At 48.8% G+C, this 25,283-nt stretch overlaps 2 protein-coding genes across 6 annotated transcripts in view; one reads left to right on the plus strand and one right to left on the minus strand.

Annotated features, from left to right (window-relative positions):
• The first annotated feature begins 12,315 nt into the window (after window positions 1-12,315).
• Window positions 12,316-18,573, plus strand: Esrp2 (epithelial splicing regulatory protein 2). 2 transcript variants are annotated; one of them, XM_052167287.1, is made up of 15 exons: window positions 12,316-12,566; window positions 12,655-12,783; window positions 14,231-14,344; window positions 14,445-14,559; window positions 14,858-14,956; window positions 15,172-15,226; window positions 15,269-15,406; window positions 15,479-15,611; window positions 15,691-15,733; window positions 15,868-16,169; window positions 16,269-16,481; window positions 16,575-16,773; window positions 16,911-17,097; window positions 17,362-17,524; window positions 17,605-18,573. In XM_052167287.1, the coding sequence occupies exons 1-15, from the start codon at window positions 12,369-12,371 to the stop codon at window positions 17,692-17,694; spliced, it is 2,178 nt and encodes a 725-aa protein (XP_052023247.1). In that variant the 5' UTR covers window positions 12,316-12,368; the 3' UTR covers window positions 17,695-18,573. The 2 variants fall into 2 exon arrangements, with proteins under 2 accessions (XP_052023247.1, XP_052023246.1); XM_052167286.1 differs by having other exon boundaries at window positions 15,296-15,406.
• Window positions 18,574-18,659: 86 nt separating this feature from the next.
• The window catches only part of Nfatc3 (nuclear factor of activated T cells 3), a 76,283-nt gene continuing 69,659 nt past the window's right edge, over window positions 18,660-25,283 (minus strand). For 2 of the 4 annotated variants that reach the window (XM_052167285.1, XM_052167281.1), the window contains exon 10: window positions 18,660-21,318. In XM_052167285.1, coding sequence (XP_052023245.1) covers window positions 21,194-21,318 — 125 coding nt within the window. In that variant the 3' untranslated portion in view covers window positions 18,660-21,193. Of the gene's footprint in view, window positions 21,319-22,342; window positions 22,412-25,283 lie in introns of all 4 variants that reach the window. The other 2 variants (XM_052167284.1, XM_052167282.1) reach the window with 2 other exon arrangements.

A 25,283-nucleotide genomic window follows, 5' to 3' on the forward strand; every position in this document is an offset into this window, starting at 1 on the left:
CCCGCCTCTTGCTAAGGCTCTACCAATTGCAACTCTCTGCCAGGAGCGTCCCTCCCACCGAAGCTCACCACCCGCCCATGCCCACCTCCGGGACTGGGCTGCACGCCGAACGCATCGATCGACCGATCGGAGCTGCCTATCTCCCAGCTATCATCCTGCTACTGCACAATCCCATCTCATGTGAATCCAGCCCAATACGGTTCTCAAAGTCCACACAAGCAGTTCTCATTCCTAATTCCTGGCCTTCCCGCACCAGAAGAACAGAAAACATTTCCATCATTTGCCGTGGCTGAACAACCTCTCTCTAAACAAGAAAAGAGGAAGCTAGTTCTAAGCTAGTTCTAGATAGATCATTCGGGTTTTTGTTTTGTGTGTGTGTGTGTGTGTGTGTTTGTTTGTTTTTTTTTTTTTTTTTTTTTTTTTTTGGTGACCAGCAGCGACTCAGGACCTTTGTACAGCCTTTACACTGGCATCCCCAGAGGCACCTAGGTTTGACCGCTGTACTGGCTGGTTTTGTGTGTCAACTTGACACAAGCTGGAGTTAACACAGACAAAGGGGCCTCCCTTGAGGAAATGCCTCCATGAGATCCAGCTGTAAAGCATTTTCTCAATTAGTGATCAAGGCCGGGGAGGGCCCCTTGTGGGGGATGCCATCTTTGGGCTGGTAGTCTTAGGGTTTGGTTTGGTTTGGTTTGGTTTGGTTTGGTTTAGTTTTGGTTTCTCTGGCTGTCCTGGAACAACTCACTTTGTAGACCAGGCAGGCCTCAAACTCAGAAATCTGCATGCCTCTGCCTCCCAAGTGCTGGGATTAAAGGCATGCACCACCCGGCTAAAGTACTTCCTATGTTGGGTTTTGAAAGAAAGAAAGAGAGAGAGGGAGGGAGAGGAGAGAGAGAGAGAGAGAGAGAGAGAGAGAGAGAGGCCAAGGTAAACAAGCCATTAACAGCCTCTGCATCAGCTCCTGCTTCTTTACCTGCTTGAGTTTCAGTCCTGACTTCCTTTGGTGATTGTGATGAACAGCAACGAGGAAATGTAAGCTGAATCAACCAGCCCCGCTCCCACCTCCACCCCCACCCCTGCCCCAATTTGTTTCTTGGTCATGATGTTTGTGTAGGAATAGAAACCCTGACTATGACAGCCACCCATGCCTAGGAAACCTTTTACTGTCTGCCTTGCTGGTAGAAATGCAGATAGGCCCCGAGAAACAAGTCTGGGAGAAGCAGCCAGATCAGCCTGTTTCAAATGGTCTGTCGCTCTATTTATAAGTGCAGCCGGTGGAGTAGAGTTGGAAGTGGTTTGGATACGAAAGTCTGAACCATTTATTTGTAAGATTCCCTTGCAAAAGAACAGGGCTCAAGAGCTCATGTTGGCACTTTAGCCCCTGTCCATGCGAGCGCCTGGGGCATAAGACTGGGGCCAGGAGCCAGGGCCCAGGCAGACTAGGCAAAAGGGTCAACACCCGGTAATATGCTGACACTGTGGGGGTGAGTTGACCAATGCTTCTGAGAAATAACCCTCCACATACTTCCTTCTGAAGGCCAACTGTGCTCCTGGGACACTGCTTGGTCCCAAGACTTCTGTCCCACCCTTCACCTCTTCCTCCCTCTCCTTGGCAAACAGCTGGCCCCGTGTTAATGCCAATAATTCTCAGTTTCTATAGCAAAATAGGAAGTTAGTTATTTATTAAATTTTGGTTTCTTGAGACAGGGTTTGTCTCTGAAGTTCTGGGTATCCTGGCACTCACTGAGCTGGGCCTCAGCCTCACAGAGATCTACCTGCCTCTGCCTTCCCAGAGCTGGAACAAATGGTATGCACCATCACCTCACAGCTTAGGAAGGTTTTTAAGCAGGGCCGGGGTGGTGCACGCCTTTAATCCCAGCACGCAGGAGGGAGGCAGAGACAGGCAGATTTCTGAGTTCAAGGCCAGCCTGGTCTACAGAGTGAGTTCCAGGACAGCCAGGGCTATACAGAGAAACCCTGTCTCAGGAAAAAATAACAAAAACAAAACAAAAAAAACAAACAAAGGAAGTTTTTTTAAGCTATTTATTTTATTTTAGGTGTATGAGTATTTCTGCCCACATGTAAGTATGTGTGTCACATACGTGCCTGGTACCTGCAGAAGTCAGAAAGATGATTTCAGTCTACTGGAATAGAGTTACAGGCAGGCAGTTCTGAGGCACCATATAGGTACTGGGAATCAATCTGTAGTCTTCTGGAAGAGCAAAAAGTGCTCATAATTACTGGGGCATCTCTCTAGCCCCAGAAAACAGGACATTTTAAAGCACACTAACCGTAGACCCCACTGCTTAATCCCTAGCAAGCACCCATAGGAGGTTGCTCTAGACTGGGCTGGTGAAGGCCAGTAGAGAGTCATAGAGACACTCTGCCAAGACTGGGACAGTCAGAAGTCCAGAGCCAGGAGGGGGCGGGGAGATGCCGAAGGCTTAGACGGCCTGGGCATTGGCCAGTATGAACATCTTGCCAAACTAGCAGTCCCAGATGACGACAGACCCCTGGAAGGGTGGCACTGTCTTCAACTGGGATTTAATGGTGCACCGCCTCCACAAGCACCCTGAGTAGTAGGAGTCAGGATTACTAGGGGACTGGTTAGCAGTGACTTTTACTGGAACTGTGGACAAATATCAGAAGATGGGCTCCCTCCCTCTTTTTCAAGACAAAGGCTTACTACAGGGCCCATGTCTTGGCTAGTGTTTCTGTCAACTTGGCAAAAAAAGTTCCCTCTGAGAAGAGGGAACCTCAGTCCAAAAAATGCCTCCATAGGACAAGACTGTGAAGCCGGGTGGTGGTGGCACACGCCTGTAATCCCAGCATTTTGGAGGCAGGGGCCGGAGGATTTCTGAGTTCGGGGCCAGCCTGGTCCACAGAGTGAGTTCCAGGATAACCAGGGCTACACAGAGAAACCCTGTCTCGAAAAACCAAAAAAAAAAAAAAAAAAGGAGAAAAGAAAAAGAAAGAGAAACTAAGAGAGAAAAAGAAAGAGTTAAGCCTGTAGGAGATTTTCTTAGTGATCATGGGAAGTCCAGCCACTGTGGGTGGTCCCCCCATCCCCACCCCAGGCTGGTGAGCCTTAGTTCTATAAGAAAGCAGGCTGAGCAAGCCATTAGGAACAAGCCAGTAAGCAGCACACATTGAAGCCTCTGCATCGGCTCCTGCTCCAGGTCCTGCCTTGCTTTCTTTCAGTGAGCTGTAGTTTATAATATGTAAGCCAGATAAACCCTTGTCTCCCCCTCTCCCCACGTTACTTTTTCTTTTTCTTTTTTCTTTTCTTTTTCTTTTTTTATTTTTATTTTTATTTTTTGGTTTTTGAGACAGGGTTTCTCTGTGTGACTGTCCTGGAACTCTGTAGACCAGGCTGGCCTCGAACTCAGAAATCCACCTGCCTCTGCCTCCCAAGTGTTAGGATTACAGGCGTGCGCCACCACTGCCCAGCTCTTTTTTTTTTTTCTAAGATGTATTTGTTTTATGTATATGAGTACACTGTAGCTGTCTTCAGATACCCCAGGAGAGGGCATCGGATCCCATGACAGATGGTTGTGAGCCACCATGTGGGTGCTGGGAATTGAACTCAGGACCATTGGAAGAATCGTCAGTGCTCTTAACCACTGAGCCATCTCTCCAGCCCTCTCCCCAAGTTTGTTTTGGTCATGGTGTTTCTTCACAGCAATAGAAAAGTAATTTACGACATCCAGGCCGGCCTCCAACTGATGCTTCAACTTTATTACCCCAGGGTTGGGATAGGATGGGCAGCTAGGATCTTTCTAAGGGACCCTGACATCTCTTCAGTCTTTGTTCACAGACTTGACACTATCCTGAACTCTCCACATTTATATGATAATGCATATATGATAAATACATATATATATGGTATATACAGGTGGGTTTGTTTAAGACTTTTTAAAAAGATTTGTTTATTTATTTTTTGTATATGAGCACACTGTTGCTGTCTTAAAGAGTTTTATTTATTTTATTTATATGAGTTCACTATAGCTGTCTTTAGACACACCAGAAGAGGGCTTCAGATCCCATTACAGATGGTTTCGAACCTTACCTGCTTTACTACCCGTCCCCCACAATCCCTCTGCTGCTGGCCTTCCAATGTCCACCTTTATTCTGGAGGAATGCATTCCATATGCCCGTGGACACCATGAATCATTAAGTCGGGCCCCACCACCCCTTCTCCCTCTGTGGTGGCCATTCCTGTTTGTCCACTTGGCTACAACTGGAATGAACTACAATCCAGAAATGGAAGGCCCACTTTGTGATCCAGATATTGAGGCTGGAAGACACAGGCCTCTGACCCGGATCTTGACTTGGGATAACATAGGCCTCTGATCAAGATCTTGAGGTATAGTGGCAATGAAAAGCTTAGGTACAGGCCAAGTAGTACAGGCCTTTAATCCCAGGAGACAGAGGCAAGCAGCAGATCTCTGAGTTCAAGGTCAGCCTGGGGCAGAGCAAGTTCTGAATCTAGGCACCTTTAATCTGGGCTGTGCCTTCTGCTGGAGGCCTAAGTAAGGACATTGGAATAAGGAAGACTCTTCTTCGCCTGCTTGCATTTACCTACTTCTTCAGGATTCCAGCTTAAACAGAAGGCTGGCCGAAATGCCTAGCCTCATGGGACTTCCCATCCACAGCTGCCCATTGTTGGGTTAGTTGGACTGCAGATTATTAGTCATTCCAATAAATCCTCTCAATACAGAGACATTCCGTAAGTTCTGTGACTACAGGAAACCCTGACTAATACACCCTTTAACTCACAACCCTTCTGTGATGTCCCTCCCATTCCCAATGGGGACCTTGAAGGGGAAACAGGCTCTGTTTCCCTGGTTAATCTCGCCTTCTCTCAAGGCCACTCAACCCTCAGCCTCTGACTCCCTTGCTGGCTGCGACAAGATCCTATGGGACTTGTGAGCTTGCTGTAGCAACACTCTGTGTTCCACAGTTAGGGGGTCTCTCTGAACCCTTCCCACGGGCTTCCGAAGCACCCTACATCATCAGAAGCACCTTTGCCTGCCTCCCCTAGGCCATAGTCACAGAGAGAGCAAGCTATCTTCGTGCCCTGTTCCCAGCACACAACGGAAGGTTAACACATTAAATGTACCAGCGACGTGCCCTCTCCGCAGCTCCCAGATTTCCAAGAAAGGGCCCTGGTTCCTGTCTGTGCGGAGAGGCACACTCTGTGAAAAGCCTGGAAGTAGGAATCAACTCAGAAGCCAGATCCAGTCCAGTTTTGTTCTCTCCCTGGGGTGAGACTATAACCAATCATTCCCACCGCTTCCTCACACAGACCTATGCTTCTAGGTCCCCTATAGAGACCAAACGGATGGTCGGACTTGGGGTACCAAACAAAAACCAGAACTAATAGCTAAAAGCTATTTAGTGGTCCTTGGTGAGCCCATTTGGATGTCAATCAGTTCTCCCTAAACTCTAGACTCAGCAAGTCAGTGTTCCTGGAGTCAATGAGGGGTCAAACTCTGATCCAATTAGCCATTCATCTCAGAACACAGGACGCAAGGGCCCAGAACGGAGCACGAGATCTGGCTCAATCATTAAGGAAGGTTGTTTCACTTGAAGAGAAGTAGTTTTCCAGGACAACAAAGGTAAGTTCTCCAGCGATCTAAAGAGGCAAGGAACTGTAGCAGAAGGGTTCAGAGCCCAGGGCGGGCTAGAACAGGCGAGGAAAAGAGGGTAAAGACCTGAAAAGTAACCTGTTAAAAACTCATCGGTAATCCTAGAACTTGGGAGGCAGAGGCAGGCAGATTTCTGAGTTTGGGGCCAGCCTGGTCTACAGAGTGAGCTCCAGGACAGCCAGGGCTATACAGAGAAACCCTGTCTCGGAAAAAAAGCAAAAAATCAAAAACAAAAACAAAAAAACAAAACAAAACAAAACAAACAAAAAAAAAGAGCACCAAGTGCTCTTCCAAAGGTCGTGAGTTCAATTGCCAGCAACCACTTGGTGGTTCACAACCATCCATAACAAGATCTGACTCCCTGGAGTGTCTGAAGACAGCTACAGTGTACTTACATATTATAAATAAATAAATCTTTAAAAAAAAAATCAACCTGTGTCTAGGCTCCTGGCTCGTCAAACTTCTGAGAATAAATGACTATTGAGTACTTAGTCATAAGCAGGACACCTGTACCACCCCTTCCACAGCTCAGAAAACATCAGGGAAGAGGCAGAAAGAAGAGGGTTCAGAGGAGTACTATAAAACTGCCTAAGCTGGGCATGGTAGCACATGTCTTTAATCCCAAAACTCAGGAGGCAGAGGCAGGCAGATCTCTGGATTCAAGGACAGCCTTGTCTTGTCTATAAAGTGAGTTCCAGACACAAACCCTGTCTTGAAAAACCCAAACTGAAAACCTTTGACTTATGGGCAAGACATGGCTGAGGATTTTTTGTTTGTTTTTTAAAGATTTATCCATGTATGAGCACACGGTAGCTGTCGTCAGACACACCAGAAGTGGGCATCAGATACCGTTACAGATGGTTGTGAGCCACCATATGATTGCTGGGAATTGAATCCAGATCAGTGCTCTTAACAGCTGAGTCATCTCTCCAGCCCCCAGCGGTGGCACGTATAACAGCTACGGTTGTTTACGTAAAGCCTTTAAAAAGACAAAACCTTTCAGCATTCAGCCACAGTGGGGAAGGGCTCATGGGTCCACACCTGGTCCAGGGCGGGGCCTTTAGCAGAGAAGTCATAGTCTTCAGTGATTTAGCCACTGATGCGTTTCTAATATTCCAGTGAATAGCTTCATACCCATGTCCATGCTGGCAGTCCTGGTTAATCATAACGGGTTGTAAAAACACAAAACAAACGTTGAGTTGAAGCAGAATAGAATTTGGTGGGAGGAGGGGAGGAGTGGGTTCAGGGTTGAATATAAGCAGAATATGTTATATGCATGTATGAGATTGTTTTTTGTTTTGTTTTGTTTTTGTTTTTTCGAGACAGGGTTTTTTCTGTGTAGCCCTGGCTGTCCTGGAGCTCACTCTGTAGACCAGGCTGGCCTCGAATTCAGAAATCTTCCTGCTTCTGCCTCCCAAGTGCTGGGATTACAGGCGTGCGCCACCACCCCCTGTCATGACACTGTTGATTAGCAGATTCAGTCCTGTGTCTCAGGAGTCACATGGAGATTCTGAAGACAGAGGGAACCGCTAAGCTGATAGTATCAAGGCATTCCCTTTCTGTCCTAGGTTATTGTCCACTGAGGAGGAATGTATGCTCTAATACATTACCCTCACCTTCACCCTGCTAAGTCCTGCTTTGCGCAAACAGGTTAAAGCCACAGAGTCAGCGCGCCCTCTGGTGGTATCAAGCGTTTATGCAAGGACTCGGAGATGAAAAAAATTAGGCTGGCTAATTCTGGTTACCCAGAAGACCCTTGGAAGAGGGGTTAGCTGTAAGCAGCTGAGGAAGAACAATGATCTTCTAGTCGAATCTTGTTCTTTTGCAGGATATTTTCTGGTCAAAAAGAAAGGGTACAGTTTTCCGTCACTCCTATTGATATAAAAGTTTATACCAACATCCCCCAGCCCACCCATGGGAGTGACAGTGGACCAACTGTATTTTTCACGGAACCTTGCATGCATGGTCCCTTCTTCCTAGAGTGCAGTTTGGGATAGGACTCATTTACTCTGTTCAGTGACCGTGCCTGGGACCTTCATCGGTAGAGAATCCCTGCTATAGTAGGGGGTACTTTAAGAGGTAAAAATATAGCTGGGTGGTGGTGGCACATGCCTTTGATCCCAGCACTTGGGAGGCAGAGGCAGGCAGATTTCGGAGTTCGAGGCCAGCCTGGTCTACAGAGTTCCAGGACAGCCAGGGCTACACAGAGAAACTCTGTCTTGAAAAAAACAAAAACAGGGGCTGGAGAGATGGCTCAGAGGGTAAGAGCCCTGGCTGTTCTTCCAGAGGTTCTGAGTTCAACTCCCAGCAACCACATGGGGGCTCACAACCATCTCTAATGGGATCTGGTGCCCTCTTCTGGCCTGCAGACATACATGCAGGGTGAAAATTGTATATGTAATAAATAAATAAATCCCTTTTAAAAAAAAGACAAAAAAAGAAAAAACAAAAACAAAACAAAACACACACACACAAAAAGAGGTGAAAAAATATCTCTGAAGAGTAGAGGCAGGCTGGGAGGAAAAGCCATGAAAGTTTACTACTGCTGGCATAGAATGCAGAAGCAGGGCTGAAGTAATGGCTCCAAAGTTAGAACACCACTGCTCTTGCTGAGGGCTCTGATTCAATTCCCAGCATCCACAAGTGACTCCAGTTCCAGGGAGTCTAACACCTTCTGATCATTGCGAACACCAGGCATGCATGCATATGGTACACACATACACTAGCAGACAAAATATTCACAGATGTTTGTACTGGCTGCTCTTGTGTGTCAGCTTGACACAAGCTGGAGTTATACAGGGAAAGAAGTCTCCTTTGAGGAAATGTGATGAAGGGCGGAGGGCCATTGTGGGCGGTGCCCTCTCTGGGCTCGTGGTCCTGGGTTCTATAAGAAAGCAGGGGAAGCAAGCCTGCAAGCAGCACCCCTCTATGACCTCTGTATCAGCTCCTGCCTCCAAGTTCCTGCCCTGTGTGAATTCCTGCCCTGATTTCCTTTGGTGATGAACAGCAATGTGGAAGTGTAAGCTGAATAAACCCTTTCCTCCTCAACTTGCTTTTTGGTCATGACATTTTGTGCAGAAATACAAACCCTGACTAAGACACAGGTTAAATTTAAAAATACATACATTAAATAGCAACAAAAAGAAAGTTGTTGGGCATGGTGTCTCAAGCCTTTAATCCCAGCACTGGGGTGGCAGAAATAGGCTTAAGAGTTCAAGGCCAGCTTAGTCTACAAAGCAAGTTCCAGTACTATCAAAAACCACTTAAATAACTTATTAAGAAAATAAATAAGTAAGTAAAGCTTAGTATACAGACAGGGTCTTGAAGGAAGTGTTATAAGTTGGCTTCATGGGGTAAAGTTGTCTATTAAATGATAATGTGGGGGCTGGAGAGATGGCTCAGAGGTTAAGAACACTGACTGCTCTTCCGAAGGTCGTGAGATCAAATCCCAGCAACCACATAGTGGCTCACAGCCATCCATAATGAGATCTGGTGCCCTCTTCTGGGGTGTCTGAAGACAGCTACAGTGTACTTACATATAATAAATAAATCTTTAAAAAAATGATAGTGTGGGCTGGTGAGATGGCTCAGTGGTTAGGAACACTGACTGCTCTTCTGAAGGTCCTGAGTTCAAATCCCAGCAATCACATGGTGTCTCACATAAGGAGAGATCAGATTCCATCTTCTGGAGTGCCTGAAAACAGCTACAGTGTACTCACATATAATAAACAGATAAATCTTGTTGTTGTTTTTTTGTTTTTTGTTTGTTTGTGTGTTTGGAGACAGGGTTTCTCTGCACAGCTCTGGCTGTCCTGGAACTCACTCTGTAGACCAGGCTGGCCTCGAACTCAGAAATCCACCTGCCTCTGCCTCTCAGAGTGCTGGAATTACAGGTGTGCGCCACCACCGCCTGGCTAGATAAATCTTAAAAAAATAAATTAAAAAAAATGATAGTATGATCTAAGACAGGGTCTCTAGGTGCAGGCTGTCCTAGACCAGGCAAGCCTTGATCTCATAGAGATCCACTGGTCTCTACTGGAATTAAAGACATGTACTACCACACTTGGCTATAAACAGTTTTGTCTTTTGTTTTTTGAGACAGTTTCTCTGTCTCTGTAGCTCTGGATGGCCTTGAACTAAGAGATCTGCCTGCCTCTGCTTCCCCAGTCCTGAGACTAAAGTCAGGAGCCACCACCTCCGGTGACCTGGAACTCCTGTGGTGATTACATACTCAAGCTACTTTTGTTTTGTTTTGTTTTTGGTGTTTTTTCGAAACAGGCATACTCAAGCTACTAAGCTTATTGGCTTTGTTGATTTAGGGCCTGGAACTTTCAAAACTTAGGGCGAGCTATCTTGGATCTTGTAGCCATCCTCTGGCCTCTGCCTTCTGAGGGCAGAGGTACTTCGGGTTCCTAAGCACTTGGGAGGTGAAGGCAAGAAAATCAGATTTTTAAGGTCATGCCCTACTATTTAGGGAGCACGTGGGTGCATGACAGTCAGGTATAAAAACAAAACGGGAGCATAAGAGGGCTTGCTTGAGTTCTGTGCCCAGAATCCATTTAGTCCATTGGTCCATTGGAGAGGACCAATTTCCACAAGCTGTCCTCTGACCTCAACACACACGTTGTGGCGTGTATGTGCCAACACAAAAACAAAAGTGATAAAACACCAAAGACTTTGAAGTTCTGGAATTGTTTTAATATGAAGATGACACCAGAGTTGAATGGAGCCGCCCAGGTCTGTCAGTCAGCTTTTCAGGTTCCTTACCTTGCAGAAACCTGGGCACAGCCTCTTCTTGCCAGGGCGTTCAGGACAGCAAGAGATCCCATAAGAGAAAGGTCTCCCGAGAATCGGAATGCGAGGTCTACAAGTTGAACGAATTGGGTGAGCCTTGCTGGGAAGTTGTGTAGAAACCAGTACTGGGATAGCCGTGCAGGAACGCCAAGGCTCTGCGTCACAGAACCGGAGCTTGTAAGGAAGACCTTGAAGTTTAAAAGACCAGGGCAAGGGTGGGAGGTGCCCGGTCGAAGGAACTACTTGGAAGGGAGTGTCCTACCGGAAAGCCAGCGTTGACGCAGGCGCAATCCGGAATGGGAGGGAGTAGGGGAGGGGCCTTACCTCACCGCTTCGCTGGGCTCCTAGAGCAAATATTTGACATTCCAGGCTTATCTTGGTAGCTGGGTTGAGTAGGCAGGCTCCGGGTGGGCTGCCCCGAGAAGGGTTGCAGGGTGCGCGCAACAGTCACTTTCCACTATATCGGGTCACTGTGTTCCTGTGCTATTGTATGGGAAAACCACGGAGGCGCACTATCCATTTTAGGATAGGCTCCGCACGACCTCCCTTGGTCATGAGTTGGGGATGCACCCGGGTCATGGGCTGCCTTCGTCTTCAGCCGTGGCATCCTGTATTCGTGTTTGTTTTTTTTCGAGACAGGGTTTGTCTGTGTAGCCCTGGCTGTCCTGGAACTCACTCTGTAGACCAGGCTGGCCTAGAACTCAGAAATCCGCCTGCCTCTGCCTTCCAGAGTGCTGGGATTACAGGCGTGCGCCACCACAGCCCGGCGGCATCCCGTATTCTAAGTCTCACGCCAGGCTTTACTCTCGCCAGATTACTGATTACAGTTGAGTAGATGGAAAACTATCCTGAGACCACAGGGCGACTTGGAAACAACAGTAAACTGCACTGGCGAGTGGGACAATGGGACTAGTCTGAACTGGGCTGGGATGCAGACTCCCGAGCATAGCTCAACTCTAGCCGGTACCTACCCGAGTGCTTTCAATAGCCAGGCAACACTTCCAACATCCAAGAGAGACAAAAACAAGCAGGCAAACTCCAAGTGGAGTTGTTAGGTCGAACCTCCAGACTCCTACCAGCGGACACAGCCTCATTTAGGACACAGCTCTCTAGGGTTTGAGGAGAGGGTCTCCTACCGCGGCACCAAGACCTGAGCCTTCAGGTCCACAGTAACTTGGCTTTGCACTGCCAGCACTACGCCGACCCGACTCTAACACCTGTATGGGCACGTCCTTCTCTGTGATCTCTAGTGACCGCCCACAGTTCTAAAAACCCTTGATCTTTGCCGCCCGCCCTCCCTTTTCCAACGGATCTCCCCCACCACCTTCCAGTGGATACCTGGTAGCGTTCACTGCCGGCTTTTGACCCTTTGTAACTTCCATTAACCTCAAGCCAGAAGTCGCGACCCTTACAGTCCCTAGACGGGCCTCCTGTTGACTTCCACGGGTCTCGCATGACCCTTGCGGAATGGAGAAAGGCCTATGATCCTGCACATTCTTTCGCGGAGGACTCATAGTGCCTGCTGGAGAGGAAGTAAGAGGAAGAATGAATTCGTCCCAGGAGTCCCACAGGACAGCACGAAGAGGTGGGACTCCAGCCGCCGAGCGCACGCCCCGGCAGAAGTGAGCTCTTGCCTCCTGGGCAGGGTTCTGGCCCTCCCGCGAGGTTCCCTGGGCCGCCCTGATCACGTGGCCTCTCCGGGCCGCAGGTAACTCGCCGGAGTGGGCTGGGATCCGCAGCCGCGCCGCCCAGCCCCAAAGGGCACCGCGGGCGGGTCTCTGCAGCTCCCACTACGCCCCGCCACAGGTGCCGCCCCCAACACACCGGATCCCGCCCAAGCTCCTCTGTCTGCCGTCGGTCGGTGCGTGCGTGCGCCTCGTCGGTCCGCGTGTGTGTGGCCGAGCGCCCCCTTCCTCTGCGGCCATGACCCCGCCGCCGCCGCCGCCCCCACCCCCGGGCCCAGACCCCGCAGTAGACTCCGCCACAGACCCCTGTCCCGAACCCCAGTCGCTGGTTGTTTTGTTCGGGGCCACTGCTGGTGCGCTGGGGCCGGACCTAGGCTCGGACGAGACCGACTTAATCCTCCTAGTTTGGCAAGTGGTGGAGCTGCGCAGCCGACAGGTAGGGTGGAAAGAATGGGAACCTCAGGACGCTTCAGGGCCTGTTGAGGCACAGAGGCTCATTGGGTTTCCCCCCTGGTGCTTTTTAGGTGGGGACGCTGCACAAGTCGCTAGTTCGGGCCGAGGCGGCTGCCCTGAGTCCACAGTGCCGCGAGGCGAGCGGACTCAGCGCAGACAGCCTAGCGCGGGCGGAGTCCCTGGACAAGGTATTGCAGCAGGTGAGCGTGGGGGCCCGCGTGGGTGGTGGAACTGCGAGGTGGCAGGGACACTACCCCTCCCCGTGGGAGGGGGAGAGCAGAAGGGGAGGCCCGGAGCGACGCGACCCACTGCCACGGACAGTAGGACAAGGTCTTGTTTGAAACTTTTGAGCGACTACCGCGTGGACGCGGGCTAGGCCATTCCCGGAGACACCTTACCTTCCAACCTTTTCGGCATCCACTCCTGCTGAAGGAGTTGACAATAGCGGCTAAGGGATCACTCCCCCGCCCCAGGTCCCCTCCTCTCCCTCCCAGTCCCCTGCTAGCAGAGGACGCAACAGAAACAGGGTCAAGGGGCTCAGGTTTGGCGGTGTATCACTTGGTCTCTGCCGCCTGCTCTCCTGGGAACCGCTGAAGCGAGGGCGTCGGGCGGTGTCTGCCTCAGGGGCAGACGCCTCTAGGTGAGGGCGGCTGGTTTAGGCCTGTCCCGGCCGACTGGCCAGGCGTGTGTGGGTGGGTGCTGTCCGTACACTATTAGGGGCTCCCTGCCCGCTGAGCTCAAAGGCCTAGGGGCATGCCCCCTCCCACCCACTCCCCGCCCTGGCCAAGTAGGAGTGAGTCTCACTACTATTTTCCCTGTCTGCACTGTACACTCACCCCATGACTGAGTTGTAATGAGTGTAAGTCCTTTATGAGCATAGATTGTTTCCTCTTCCAACTCTGGTTCTGAATGAGGAAACCTACAGATGCTGGATCTGAGCCATGTGACAGGAGGGCTCCAGGCCTTACTGCTCACCTGGGAGAGTGCTGGAGAAAATCTGGGTGCCTTGCTCTGTCGGCCTTAGATTGAAAAGTGTCACGGAATTGCCAGGGGCAGGACAGGATCGTGCTGGATAGCCTTCCGAGTGCCACCCCCTCTCTTAGCAAACAGTTCAGTGCCAGTTGGTCGATTGGGTGTGGGTCAAAGCTCAGGCTGCTGCTAGTGTCCGAGTATGAAGCTCTGTCCTTGGTGTTTCTCTGTTCCCGGGTTGGTCAGACCAAGGGGCGGGGCTGTCATTGACCATGAGCCTTTTGGCCCTCGGGCAGGTGCGAACCTCCCCCACCTGTCTGAGGGTGGCGCCTGGTCCAGGACAGGTTTAACCTGCTTTGCCCCTCCCCTCCCCACCTGCTTGCCTCACTCCACCAGGTGTTTGCTCTGGCCCCACTCCAGACTTCTGGAGTGTGTTTGATGGGGGCTTGGTTTATGTGCGACTTGTTCTCATTTGGCCTAGAGGAGGTGACAGTGGACTAGGGCAGGGGTGGAGGTTAGGAGCCTGGGATTTAGGGCAAGGTCTTCTACTTCCCAGGCAGGGTAGGGTTGAACATCCTGATGAACCAGCTTTGCAGCCTGAGTCCCTCCCTCCTCCTACCCCCAGTTTCAGCTGCCTAGCAGTGAATCTATGTCTGAGTCTCCACTCCCTGTCCCCAGTTCTCACAGCTGGTGAGCGGGGATGTGGCTCTGCTGGGCGGGGGCCCCTATGTGCTCTGCACTGATGGGCAGCAGCTGTTGCGACAGGTTCTGCATCCTGAGGCCTCCAGGAAGGTATGTCATGGAGGACACATGGGTTCGGTTGGGTTCCCAAGGCCCCGGTTGTAAACACCTTAGGCTACCTATTCATCCCCACTCCCCCATGTGCTCCCAGAACCTGGTGCTCCCCGACACCTTCTTCTCCTTCTACGACCTCCGCAGAGAATTCCATATGCAGCACCCAAGCACCTGCTCCGCCAGAGACCTCACAGTGGGCATCATGGCACAGGGTATCTGGGACCCATCAGAATGGAGGTGGAGGGGTGACTAATATGCCCGAGCATATGCACGATGCCATATGGGTTGTTTTAATGTAGGCAAGTCTATGTTTTGGCCTCATTCTTCATGGATACCCATGTCTGCATCTATGCTGGGATACATTTGGAATGTGGACATGTCTGGGTTTGGTCTGAGGACCTGTAGGTACATGTATGGGCCATAAGTCGTCTTTACCAGTATTCTGTGGGTGTCTGGGTGTGATGTGGGATGTATGAACCTGGACCTCAGTTGTCACTTCTCCGCCTGTAGACTTGGGACTAGAAACAGATGCTACCGAAGATGACTTTGGGGTCTGGGAAGTAAAGACTATGGTAGCTGTTATTCTCCACCTACTTGAAGGGCCCAATGGTAAGATTCTTGCTCTACTTGTCAGCTACTGTCAGGGTTGGCTGAATGCCCATTACTTCCGAGTCCTCTTGTAGCCTTGTGACCTTCTAAGAGAACACAAGGTGGAAACCCCTTCTGTCGCCTCCTCGATCCCCTCACCTGTCCTATTTTCGCAGAGCTTGGTGGGGAGACTTCCTCCACCAGACCCTGCTGACCCCCATGTCATCTCCTCTCAGGTCACTTGTTCTCAAAGCCAGAGGTGGTAAAGCAGAAATATGAGACGGGGCCTTGGTGAGTGTGGGAGCAGGGATGGGGGTGACAGTCTCTGGACAGTTCTGATCCTGTACCCTGCCCCCACAGCAGCAAGGCTGATGTGGTAGACAATGAGACTGTAGTACGGGCCCGTGGGTTGCCCTGGCAGTCATCAGACCAGGATGTGGCTCGATTCTTCAAAGGGCTCAACATTGCCAGGTGGGTGTGGCAGGATGGGAGGGGTCAGAGGGCAAGCCTACCCAGGAGGCACTAACGACACCAGTTCCACAGGGGTGGTGTGGCCCTCTGTCTCAACGCCCAGGGCCGCAGAAATGGCGAGGCCCTCATCCGATTCGTGGACAGCGAGCAGCGGGACCTAGCATTGCAGAGACACAAACACCACATGGGTGTCCGCTATATTGAGGTGGGGCTTTTGGCTAGAAGTGGAGCAGGGCAAAGCTGAGAAAGGACTGAGACCTATAGGCTGCTTTCTCTACCTGCAGGTATATAAAGCCACAGGGGAGGAATTTGTAAAGATCGCAGGGGGTGAGTAAGCCCATAGACGGCCCTAGTTCTCTTTTGATCTGTATCCTATTCCCCATTCATTGTCTCTTGGGTCCCCTAGTGGGTGCATGCTACAAGGATTAAATCAGCAAGGGACTCCTGTCCTTCCAACCTAGGCACATCAGTAGAGGTGGCCCGGTTCCTATCACGGGAAGATCAAGTGATCCTGAGGCTGCGGGGACTACCCTTCTCAGCCGGGCCAACAGATGTTCTAGGCTTCCTGGGGCCCGAATGCCCGGTGACTGGGGGTGCTGATGGGCTGCTCTTTGTGCGCCACCCTGATGGCAGGCCCACTGGGGATGCCTTTGCTCTCTTTGCCTGTGAGGAACTGGCACAGGCTGCCCTGCGCAGGCACAAAGGCATGCTGGGTAAGCGATACATTGAACTCTTCAGGAGCACTGCAGCTGAGGTGCAGCAGGTGAGCACTCCAGGCTCCTCACGCCCCAAAGTGCTGCTGCTTCAGCATGTGCCTTGGGCGCCCGACTTAGCATGATAAACTTGTTGCTTCTCTTACTAGGTCCTTAACCGCTATGCATCCAGTCCACTCCTTCCCACACTGACTGCTCCGCTGCTGCCCATTCCCTTTCCACTGGCAGGGGGAGCTGGGAGGGACTGTGTTCGCCTTCGAGGCCTGCCCTACACAGCCACTATTGAAGACATTCTGAGTTTTCTAGGAGAGGCAGCAGCTGACATACGGCCTCATGGTGTACATATGGTGCTCAACCAACAGGTGAGACTACCGTTAGGAAGGGCATCTCCATGGATGTTTTAGGAGCAAGGCACTTTTATATGTGACAAACTGCTTACAAGGCGGTGTGCACAGGGCCGGCCATCTGGCGATGCCTTCATCCAGATGATGTCAGTGGAGCGTGCTCTGGCTGCTGCCCAGCGGTGCCACAAGAAGATGATGAAAGAACGCTACGTGGAAGTAGTCCCTTGTTCCACAGAGGAGATGAGCCGTGTGCTGATGGGGGGTTCCCTGAGCCGCAGTGGCATGTCCCCACCACCCTGCAAACTGCCCTGTGAGTGTTTCTCGGGCTAGAGGAAGAGAGGCATGTGGGAGCCAGGCTGCTCTAAGCCACCACTTTCCATCCCATCTCTAGTTACCCTGTCCAGGGTAACCGTGGGCTCTCTATAAACGTGCTCTTCACTTCTCTAGGCCTCTCACCACCTACCTACGCCACCTTCCAGGCCACCCCAGCCCTCATTCCCACAGAGACGACAGCACTGTATCCCTCTTCTGCACTGCTTCCAGCTGCCAGGGTGCCCGCTGCTGCCACTCCTCTTGCCTACTACCCAGGGCCAGCCACTCAACTCTACATGAACTACACGGCCTACTACCCCAGGTATCTTGCTGCCTGGACAGCCTCAGAACTCCTGTCACCACTTGGGGAAAGATCCTGACTCATTTCTAGTCGAGATAATCCAAGATCTGTTAAAAATCAGAATTCATTTTGAGATGGGAAGGGAGTTAACGGGTGTGGGCTAACAGACCAAGGACGTCACGGTAGAAAGTACAAAGGATCAAACAAGGCACAGGCACAGGAGAGGATGGTCTTGGTCTAGGCTATAGATGGGATGTATGACTAAGTTCCTGTCTCTCCCCCCAGCCCCCCAGTCTCTCCCACTACTGTGGGCTACCTCACATCTCCCACTGCCTTGGCCTCTACACCCACCACAATGTTGTCACAGCCCGGAGCCCTGGTGCGAATGCAGGGGGTCCCATACACAGCTGGTATGAAGGATCTGCTCAGTGTCTTTCAAGCCTACCAGGTGAGGTTGTGTTGTAGGGAGGGCTCGAGGGCCTGGCTGAGCCTGGAGCTCCAACCCCTAAACATGTGTGATTTCTGCAGCTGGCTCCTGATGACTACACCACTCTGATGCCTGTTGGTGACCCACCTCGCACTGTGTTACAAGCCCCTAAGGAGTGGGTGTGTTTGTAGAAGAGGAAACCAGGAAGCAGAATGAGCTGATGTCCCCAGCTAACAAGCCTCTCCCGAGTCCACAGCAGCTTCTTTCTTCTGGCTTGTCAAGCTCTAAAAGGCACCTGGAAAAGACCAAGCTCTGCACCACTCTCCTGCCTCCCATACACCCTTGTTTCTCTGCCTGCTTACTCTAAAGATGATGATGGCTACCTTACAGGCAGGGCTGGAGATGTGATGGGGAGGCTCCATTCCTGATGGTGTGACAACCAGAGAACCTTCCGTCTTTGGCCCTCAAATATTGAGTTAGAAGGGTGCACAGCAGGCCTGGTACCTTTAATCTTTATGACTCCTGGGCGATTGAGGAGTCCACCTGAGCCTGACTAAAGGCCCTACCTGTTTACTCTCCCTATCCTTCCAGGAGGCAGGAAGGCATCAAGTCAGCACATGCCCTCAGAATACCTGGACTTGGAAGTGCCAGGGGGTGGCTTCACAATAAGTATCCTGACCCTGCTCCAACCAGGCCCATGGAGGTTGGGATGACAAACCACTAGCTGAATGCCTGTAACACCAGCACTCAGGAGGCAGAGACAGGACTGCCTCAAGTTCAAATACAGCCTGCTCTACATAGCAAATTCTAGTCTAGCCAAGGCTGCCATAGATAAAACCCCAAGCTATTCCAGATTGTGCTGCCAGTGGATATCAGCGGGCAGGTAGCACATGCAAACTCAGGTTAAAGGGGATTTTGCCAACTTTTTCTTGCAACACTTGGAAGACCAGTTGTCCAGAAGCCAGCAAACATCATGACATGTCCTTTGCACTGATTAAAGGGTGCAGAACTCAAGCCTTAGAAGGGATTTTGAACTCTATCTTCTTGTAAAGCAAATGAAAGTTCCTGGTCAAGCGGACTTTTAAAAAGCCACAGAGCCTTTGGCCCAGAGGGCTCCACAGCAGCCCCAGGTGGAGAAAAACTCAGATTTCAAGGAGACTTTTGCTCTGTCACTGTTTATTATTTCAGCACTGTAACTGAGGAGGAGCCTGAACTGCTGGCTCATCTTCCCTTTGTATTTGTATAAGGAGCACTGCACTCCTATAAAAGATTTTAAAATACAAAATGTACAAGAAAACACAATCCCAAGTGCTGTAAACATAACCAAAAACCAATTTTCTTCACCTACACATCCATTCTATAAACACAAGGTTTGAACTTGAGCCCATGTGTTCTACATGTTAAAAACTGGGCTTCTCAGCTAGGCCCAGCAGAGGTCTGGTGATGCTGGCTAGCCCTGGGCATCGGTGGGTGGCACCCAGGCAGCGACAACACATGTGAACCCAAACATTTCCTAGTAAACAGAAGGCTGCTCCTTCATCCCTCAACCCAAGCTCTAGTACAGGAGAGAGGAAAGGGTGTGTGCTGAAATGGCCAGCCGCTCAGTGCCGCTGCTAGAAATCAATTTGCATAGTCCAACGGATGTGTGCTTTACCACCACGATTTTGCACAAAAATTTAAGTCTTTATCTACAAAGCCAAAAAATATGACTCTTCCATGAAAGCTTATACAAAGCTAATATAAAACCATTACATAGAATACAAAGCTCTACTTTAAAATCTAACCTGTTTTAAATAGGAAAGCATTTCTAATGCTACAGGCATCAAGGTATTTAAAAGGCATCAAAATTTGGTGCATAGCAACTCTGGATCATAGAGGCTTTTATTCTTGAAGGCAGCAAAGCAGCCCCCACAAGGGGTCTTGCAGTGACCCTGTATGAGGCAACTGGCCTAGGGGAAAGAGGAAGCAAATTTGGCCAAGTCTCTGCAAGTTCACCTGAGAGGCCAAAGTCTTTTAGAGGAAGCTGTGGGCTACCAACCATGGGGCCCCTAACACAAATCTCACTATTCACACTCATTGATACAAAACTCACCTTCAGAGAAATTTGGAAAATATCTAGCTCCAAGAGTGGCCAGAGCAATTTGCTAATAAGACTGTTCTCTAACTAGTTTTAGGGGAGAAATGTAAAGCATCATGTTAAAAACAAACACATACTTCCCTCATCATCAGTACCTCCTACCCTGCTTACTAGGGGTGGTAGACAACAAGCCAGCTCCTGCTTAGGAGGCCTGAGGAAGCCTTAGTAAAGACAGCCCCTACTTACATCAAGGGACACAATGAGTAAGAGTAACAGCATTAAGTCTTCAGCCAGTGCAGCACAGTATCTCACTTATAGGCACTCAATTTGCTTCCTGAATGAACAAAAGTACAATATTTCATTTGAAAACAGACTGTAAAATTCGGAGACTTTAAAGGGGAAGGGTAAAGGCAGGGTCTGGGAACGGTCCTTTGGTAGACAGCAGGCTAGAGTTTCTGCTGGCCCCTGCCTTGGACACAGACCTCACCAGCAGCAGCACCATCGTGTCTTTGGTGTAGAAGGACAGGTCTGATACCACCTCATTGCTGGATGTGTCTCAAAGCTTTATAAAGGAAAGGCTGGTTTTTAAGTCATACAGCCAGGATACCATGGGACAGAATCATTGCAGGTTATAAGCAGGAGATTAAGCCTTCCATGCCATGTGAATCTTAAAGCCTTATCAACTGGAGTCCTGCATTTTTCTCTGCCTCTCCTATTACGTAGTTCGTTCATACTTAGCTCCTAACACTTCTGGCCTGGCCTTAAGGAGTTAAAAATGCAAAGCCTTAAACTATCAGGATGCTTACTTCAAAGACTACAGACTAAAGTCAGAGGCTTCCACTTGAAAAGTTAGGTAGAAAATAACTACCTAAGCTAAAACCCTACCTTTGAACTTCACCTTACAAATGACCATTTTACCCAAGGTCCTGAGGGGAGGAAAAAGCTTGAGCATAGAGCTAGAGGAGGGACTGCTTGATAACTACCAAAGTTACAAAAGGCTATGCTCTGGAATGTATTCGTATCCCAACACTTCAACGATGGAATGGTCTTCTCAATTTACCTAGCACTTATTTTATAAAGAGTATGAGCTACATTTGGCTTTGTTTCCTATGAATCTATGAAAGGCTTCAGGGTACATGCTAAGTTTCTGAGGTGAAAGTGTGGGCTTAAGTTTTTTTTTTTTTTTTTTTTTTGTCTGTATCTGGAAGGTTTTTATCAAAAGTTCTATTTTAAAAATATCATCAAAACTAAAGGGCTCTTCAAATGACCAGAAAGCAGTACAAATTACTAATCCAAGCTATGCAACCAGGTCACCTGCAAGAGCAGCACCTCTGAAATAGAGCCTGCTGCATTCACACTCAAAGCACCCATCATATAAAAGTATCCTATTTAAATATATATATATAGATATATAAAAGCAAAGCTCATTTTCCCATAGCTTAAACAGCCAATGCTGTTCCTGTTCTTTTACAAAATCTGCCCAAGGCTTAAGGTGAAGGAATGCTGCTCTTCCCAGGAGTGAGTCCAACTCCTGCAACAGATTCTGGAGTCTGGTTGGAAACTTAAGTTCCGGTAGGGAAGCAGGCCAAGCAGTTGGTGGCAGGCACAAAGCTTCACTGAGCACTGTTAGAGCTCTTCAGATCTGGGGACTCCGGGCCTGGGAGAGGAGTGTCTCTGATCATCTCTGGGGCTTGGGAAACAGAAATCTGGGACATGTCTCTCCCAATAATCTCGTTCACTAAAAAACAAAAAGAAGAGTGATTAGCAACTTCAAAGGAATATCATATGAGGTTTTCTTTTCCTCTCTTAGACATTTTCCTTCTGATGGCTTTGAGTAAAGGTAAAGGCAGCACTTGACAGTTGCTTGCTGCAGAGCTGACCGACACTAAGATGAAAGCATCATTCTGCCTCAAGAGGCGGAAGGTGCCCCTTTCTTCCGCTAATTTCAGTTTGGACTTTTAAAAGTAATGGCTGAGAACAGGCAACCTTTTGTCAAAATATATTTTATGTGTATGAATGTCTGCACACCGTGCACTTTATGCCTGATGCCCCCTTGGAGGCCAGAAGAGATCCTTTAGAAATATGGAGTTACAGATAGCTGTGAATCACAATGTGGGTGCTGGTAACCAAATCTAAGTCACCTGGAACTTGCTCTGTAGGTCAGGCTGTTCTTGAACTCAGAGAGATCCATTTGCCTTTGCCTCCCAAGTGCTCTGTGTGTGTGTGTGTGTGTGTGTGTGTGTGTGTCTGTGATCCATCTACCTTTGCCTCTCAAGTGCTCTGTGTGTGTGTGTGTGTGTGTGTGTGTGTGTGTGTAGTGGTGGTGGTGGTGAGCTGGAGAGATGGCTCAGTGGTCAAGAGCACTGTCTGCTCTTCCAGAGGTCCTGAGTTTAATTCCCAGCAACCACGTGGTGGCTCACAACCATCTAACTGGGATTTTATGCCCTCTTCTGGCATGTATGTGTACATGTAGATAGAGTACTCACATACATAAAATAAATAAATCGTTAAAGGCATGCTCCCCTACTTCCCAGTAAGTGCTCTTTACTTCTGAGTCATCTCCTTAGCTCCCACAGAAACATTCTTATCCTCACTCCAAAAGCTCAGCAGAGCTGATAGGTACTGTAAAAAATAAATGTTCAGGGGTAACTTCTGATCCAATGCCTTGCCTCTTCTAACTTCCAAGGCATGGATGTGGTAAAACCCATACACATAAAATTTTTTCAAAATTTTTTCAAAATCTTTAAAAAGTAAATATTCACCTTATTCTAACTTTTCCTACTTTGAGTTCCTCTGGGAAAGTTTTCCCTTTTGGTTTCCCACAGTGCCACCTAAGAATATAGAGTGAAAGAAATGTTTTAGCCAGAGCGAGTATCAAGCCTTGGGTTGCTTTGTTGTCTTGTCCCTATTATTATTATTGTTGTTGTTGTTATAAATGGACCCATCATTGTGTGAGAGCATTTGTATATATGCAGTCCCTTCTGGTTTTTTTTTTTTTCTGTGTAACCCTGGCTGTCCTGGAACTCACTCTGTAGACCAGGCTGGCCTAGCAGTCCCTTCTAATTCCAAGGCTCTTGCTTCTCCAATGCCCAACACCTCAGAAAGCACATTGTCTGTGAGGCAAATGCCATAAATTTCCATTTGAAAGAAAAAATGAAAGCTGGGTGTGGTGGCTCACACTCGTAATCCCCAGTACTCAGGAAGCCAATCTAGACAGACAGACAGAGAGACTGTGCTCCAGGCCAGGCTGGGCTAGAGAGTGGTACTCTGTCCTCCCCTAAACACAAACAAAAAGAGAGGAGCCAACAAGAAAGGAGAAAAGAAAAAGACAAAACACAACTTCTCACACCATTTCCTGTCTCACTTTTCCTTTCTTACGGAGGGTGAGGGTTAGGGTGGTTGTTTTGTGCTGGCAGACAAGGTCTTACCGACGTAGCCTAAATGGGGGCTCCTTCTGGCCCAGTCTCCAGATTTCTAGACTATAAGTATCTACTATCATACCTAGACTTTCTTTTCAACTAACTATTCCATTCCTGACGGCAGAAGAGATGACTTAGCAGTAAAGAGCTGCTCTTATACTGGGTGGTGGTGGCGCACGCCTGTGATCCCAGCACTCTGGGAGGCAGAGGCAGGCGGATCTCTGAGTTCGAGGCCAGCCTGGTCTACAGAGTGAGTTCCAGGACAGCCAGGGCTACACAGAGAAACTGTCTCGGGGAAAAAAAAAAAAAAAAACAAATCCAAAAAACTGGGGGAAAAAAAAAAAAAGGAGCTGCTCTTCCAAAAGACCTAAGTTTAGTTCCCAGCACCCACATGGCAGCTCATACCCACATGAAACTCCAGTCCCAGGGACTCCAATGCCCTCTTCCAGCTTCCCCACATGTGCACATAATGTGCATACATACATACACGCAGGCCGTACTGGCTGGTTTTGTGTGTCAACTTGACACAGGCTGGAGTTATCATGGAGAAAGGAGCTTCAGTTGGGGAAATGCCTTCATGAGATCCAGCTGTGGGGCATTTTCTCAATTAATAATCAAGGGGGAGGGCCCTTTGTTTGTGGTACCACCCCTGGGCTGGTATTCTTGGGTTCTATAAGAGAGCAGGCTGAGCAAGCCAGTAAGTAACATCCCTCCATGGCCTCTGCATCAGCTGAGTTTCCTGACCTGCTTGAGTTCCCGTTTTGACTTCCTTTGTTGATCAACAGCAATGTGGAAGGTGTAAACTAAATAAACCCTTTCCTCCCCAACTTGCTTCTTGGTCAAGTTTGTGCAGGAATAGAAACCCTAAGACACAGGCAAAACACTCATACACAAAAGAAGTCATTTAAAAACGTTAAAGATTCCATTCTTATATATGTGCACAAGTGAGTTAAAAAAGTGCATATAATTTTCCTTTTAAAGATCACTGTTTCTGGGGCTGGAGAGATAGCATAGTAGTTACGAGCACTCTGAGCAGTCTGGAGACTGAACAGAAGGATCCCCAGTTTAGACTGCTCTTCCAAAGGAACTAAGTTCAATTCCCAACACAAACATGGCAGCTCACAACTGGCTGCAACTCCAGTTCCAGGGGATCTGGCATCTGCTGGTTGTATGTCACACAGACATACAGGCAGGCACAACACCAATGTACATAAAATAAATAAAAAAAATCAAAAAGAAAAAAATTAGCTATTTCTGACTCGAGAGCAACCTGATCAGAGTTCAGTCATGGGATGATCTCTGGGGCTTGTTAGCTGTCTGCCTAGCTTGAAAGACTTGTCTTAAAATAGTAAGGTGGAGAGTGAGGAGTGAAACACACACACATATTTATATCTTCTCTTTCCCTTCTTCCCTTCTTCTCTTCCCTCCCTCCCTCCCTCCCTCCCTCCCTCCCTCCCTCCCTCCCTCCCTCCCTCCTTTTTTCTTCTCTCTACCCCTTCCCTCCTGGGATTACAAGCATGTGCCATCATCACACCCGATGCAACTTTAATTTTCACTTCATTTTGAATGTATATATTCATCCACTTATTTGTATCATAGTTCATAAATTATACAAGATTACAAGATGCTTTACATGTTTCTGCCATTTTGAGATGGCAGAGGAGATATTTAGATCCCTACTGTACCATTTTCTTCTTTGTTGTTGGTATTCTGAGACAGGTTCTCTATGCATCTCTCCATGTCTTACTTCTGGCTTAAACTCAGGGATCCTCCTGACTCTTGAATACTGGAATTAAAGGTGTGTGCTGCCATGCCCAGCTCCTTTTTGCATTAATTTATTTATTGAGACAGGGTCTCACTCTGTAGACCATGCTGGCCTTGAATTCAGATATCCACCAGCCTCTTCCTCAAAGGTGTGTGATAACATGCCTAGCCATTTTCTTCCCTTCAAAGAAAAATGAACTAAAAGCCCAAAATAAAAAGTCAACAGTCCTTAATACCAGTACCAACAGATTACCCACGATTCTTCTTTTTTTTTTTTTTTTTTTTGTTTGTTTGTTTGTTTTCCCCCGAGACAGGGTTTCTCTGTGTAGCCCTGGCTATCCTGGAACTCACTCTGTAGACCAAGGTGGCCTCCCAAAGTCCTGGGATTAAAGGTGTGCGCCACCACCGCCCGGCTAACATTTTACTTTCCATCCTTTCTTTTTTGTTCTTTCTTTTATGTTGTTTGAGACAGTGTCTCCTACTGCCCTGGGCAGCCTCCAGCTTGCTATGTATGCAATTG

Source organism: Apodemus sylvaticus, chromosome 21 (genome assembly GCF_947179515.1).
Source record: "Apodemus sylvaticus chromosome 21, mApoSyl1.1, whole genome shotgun sequence".
In the NCBI taxonomy this organism is placed as follows: Eukaryota; Metazoa; Chordata; class Mammalia; order Rodentia; family Muridae; genus Apodemus; species Apodemus sylvaticus.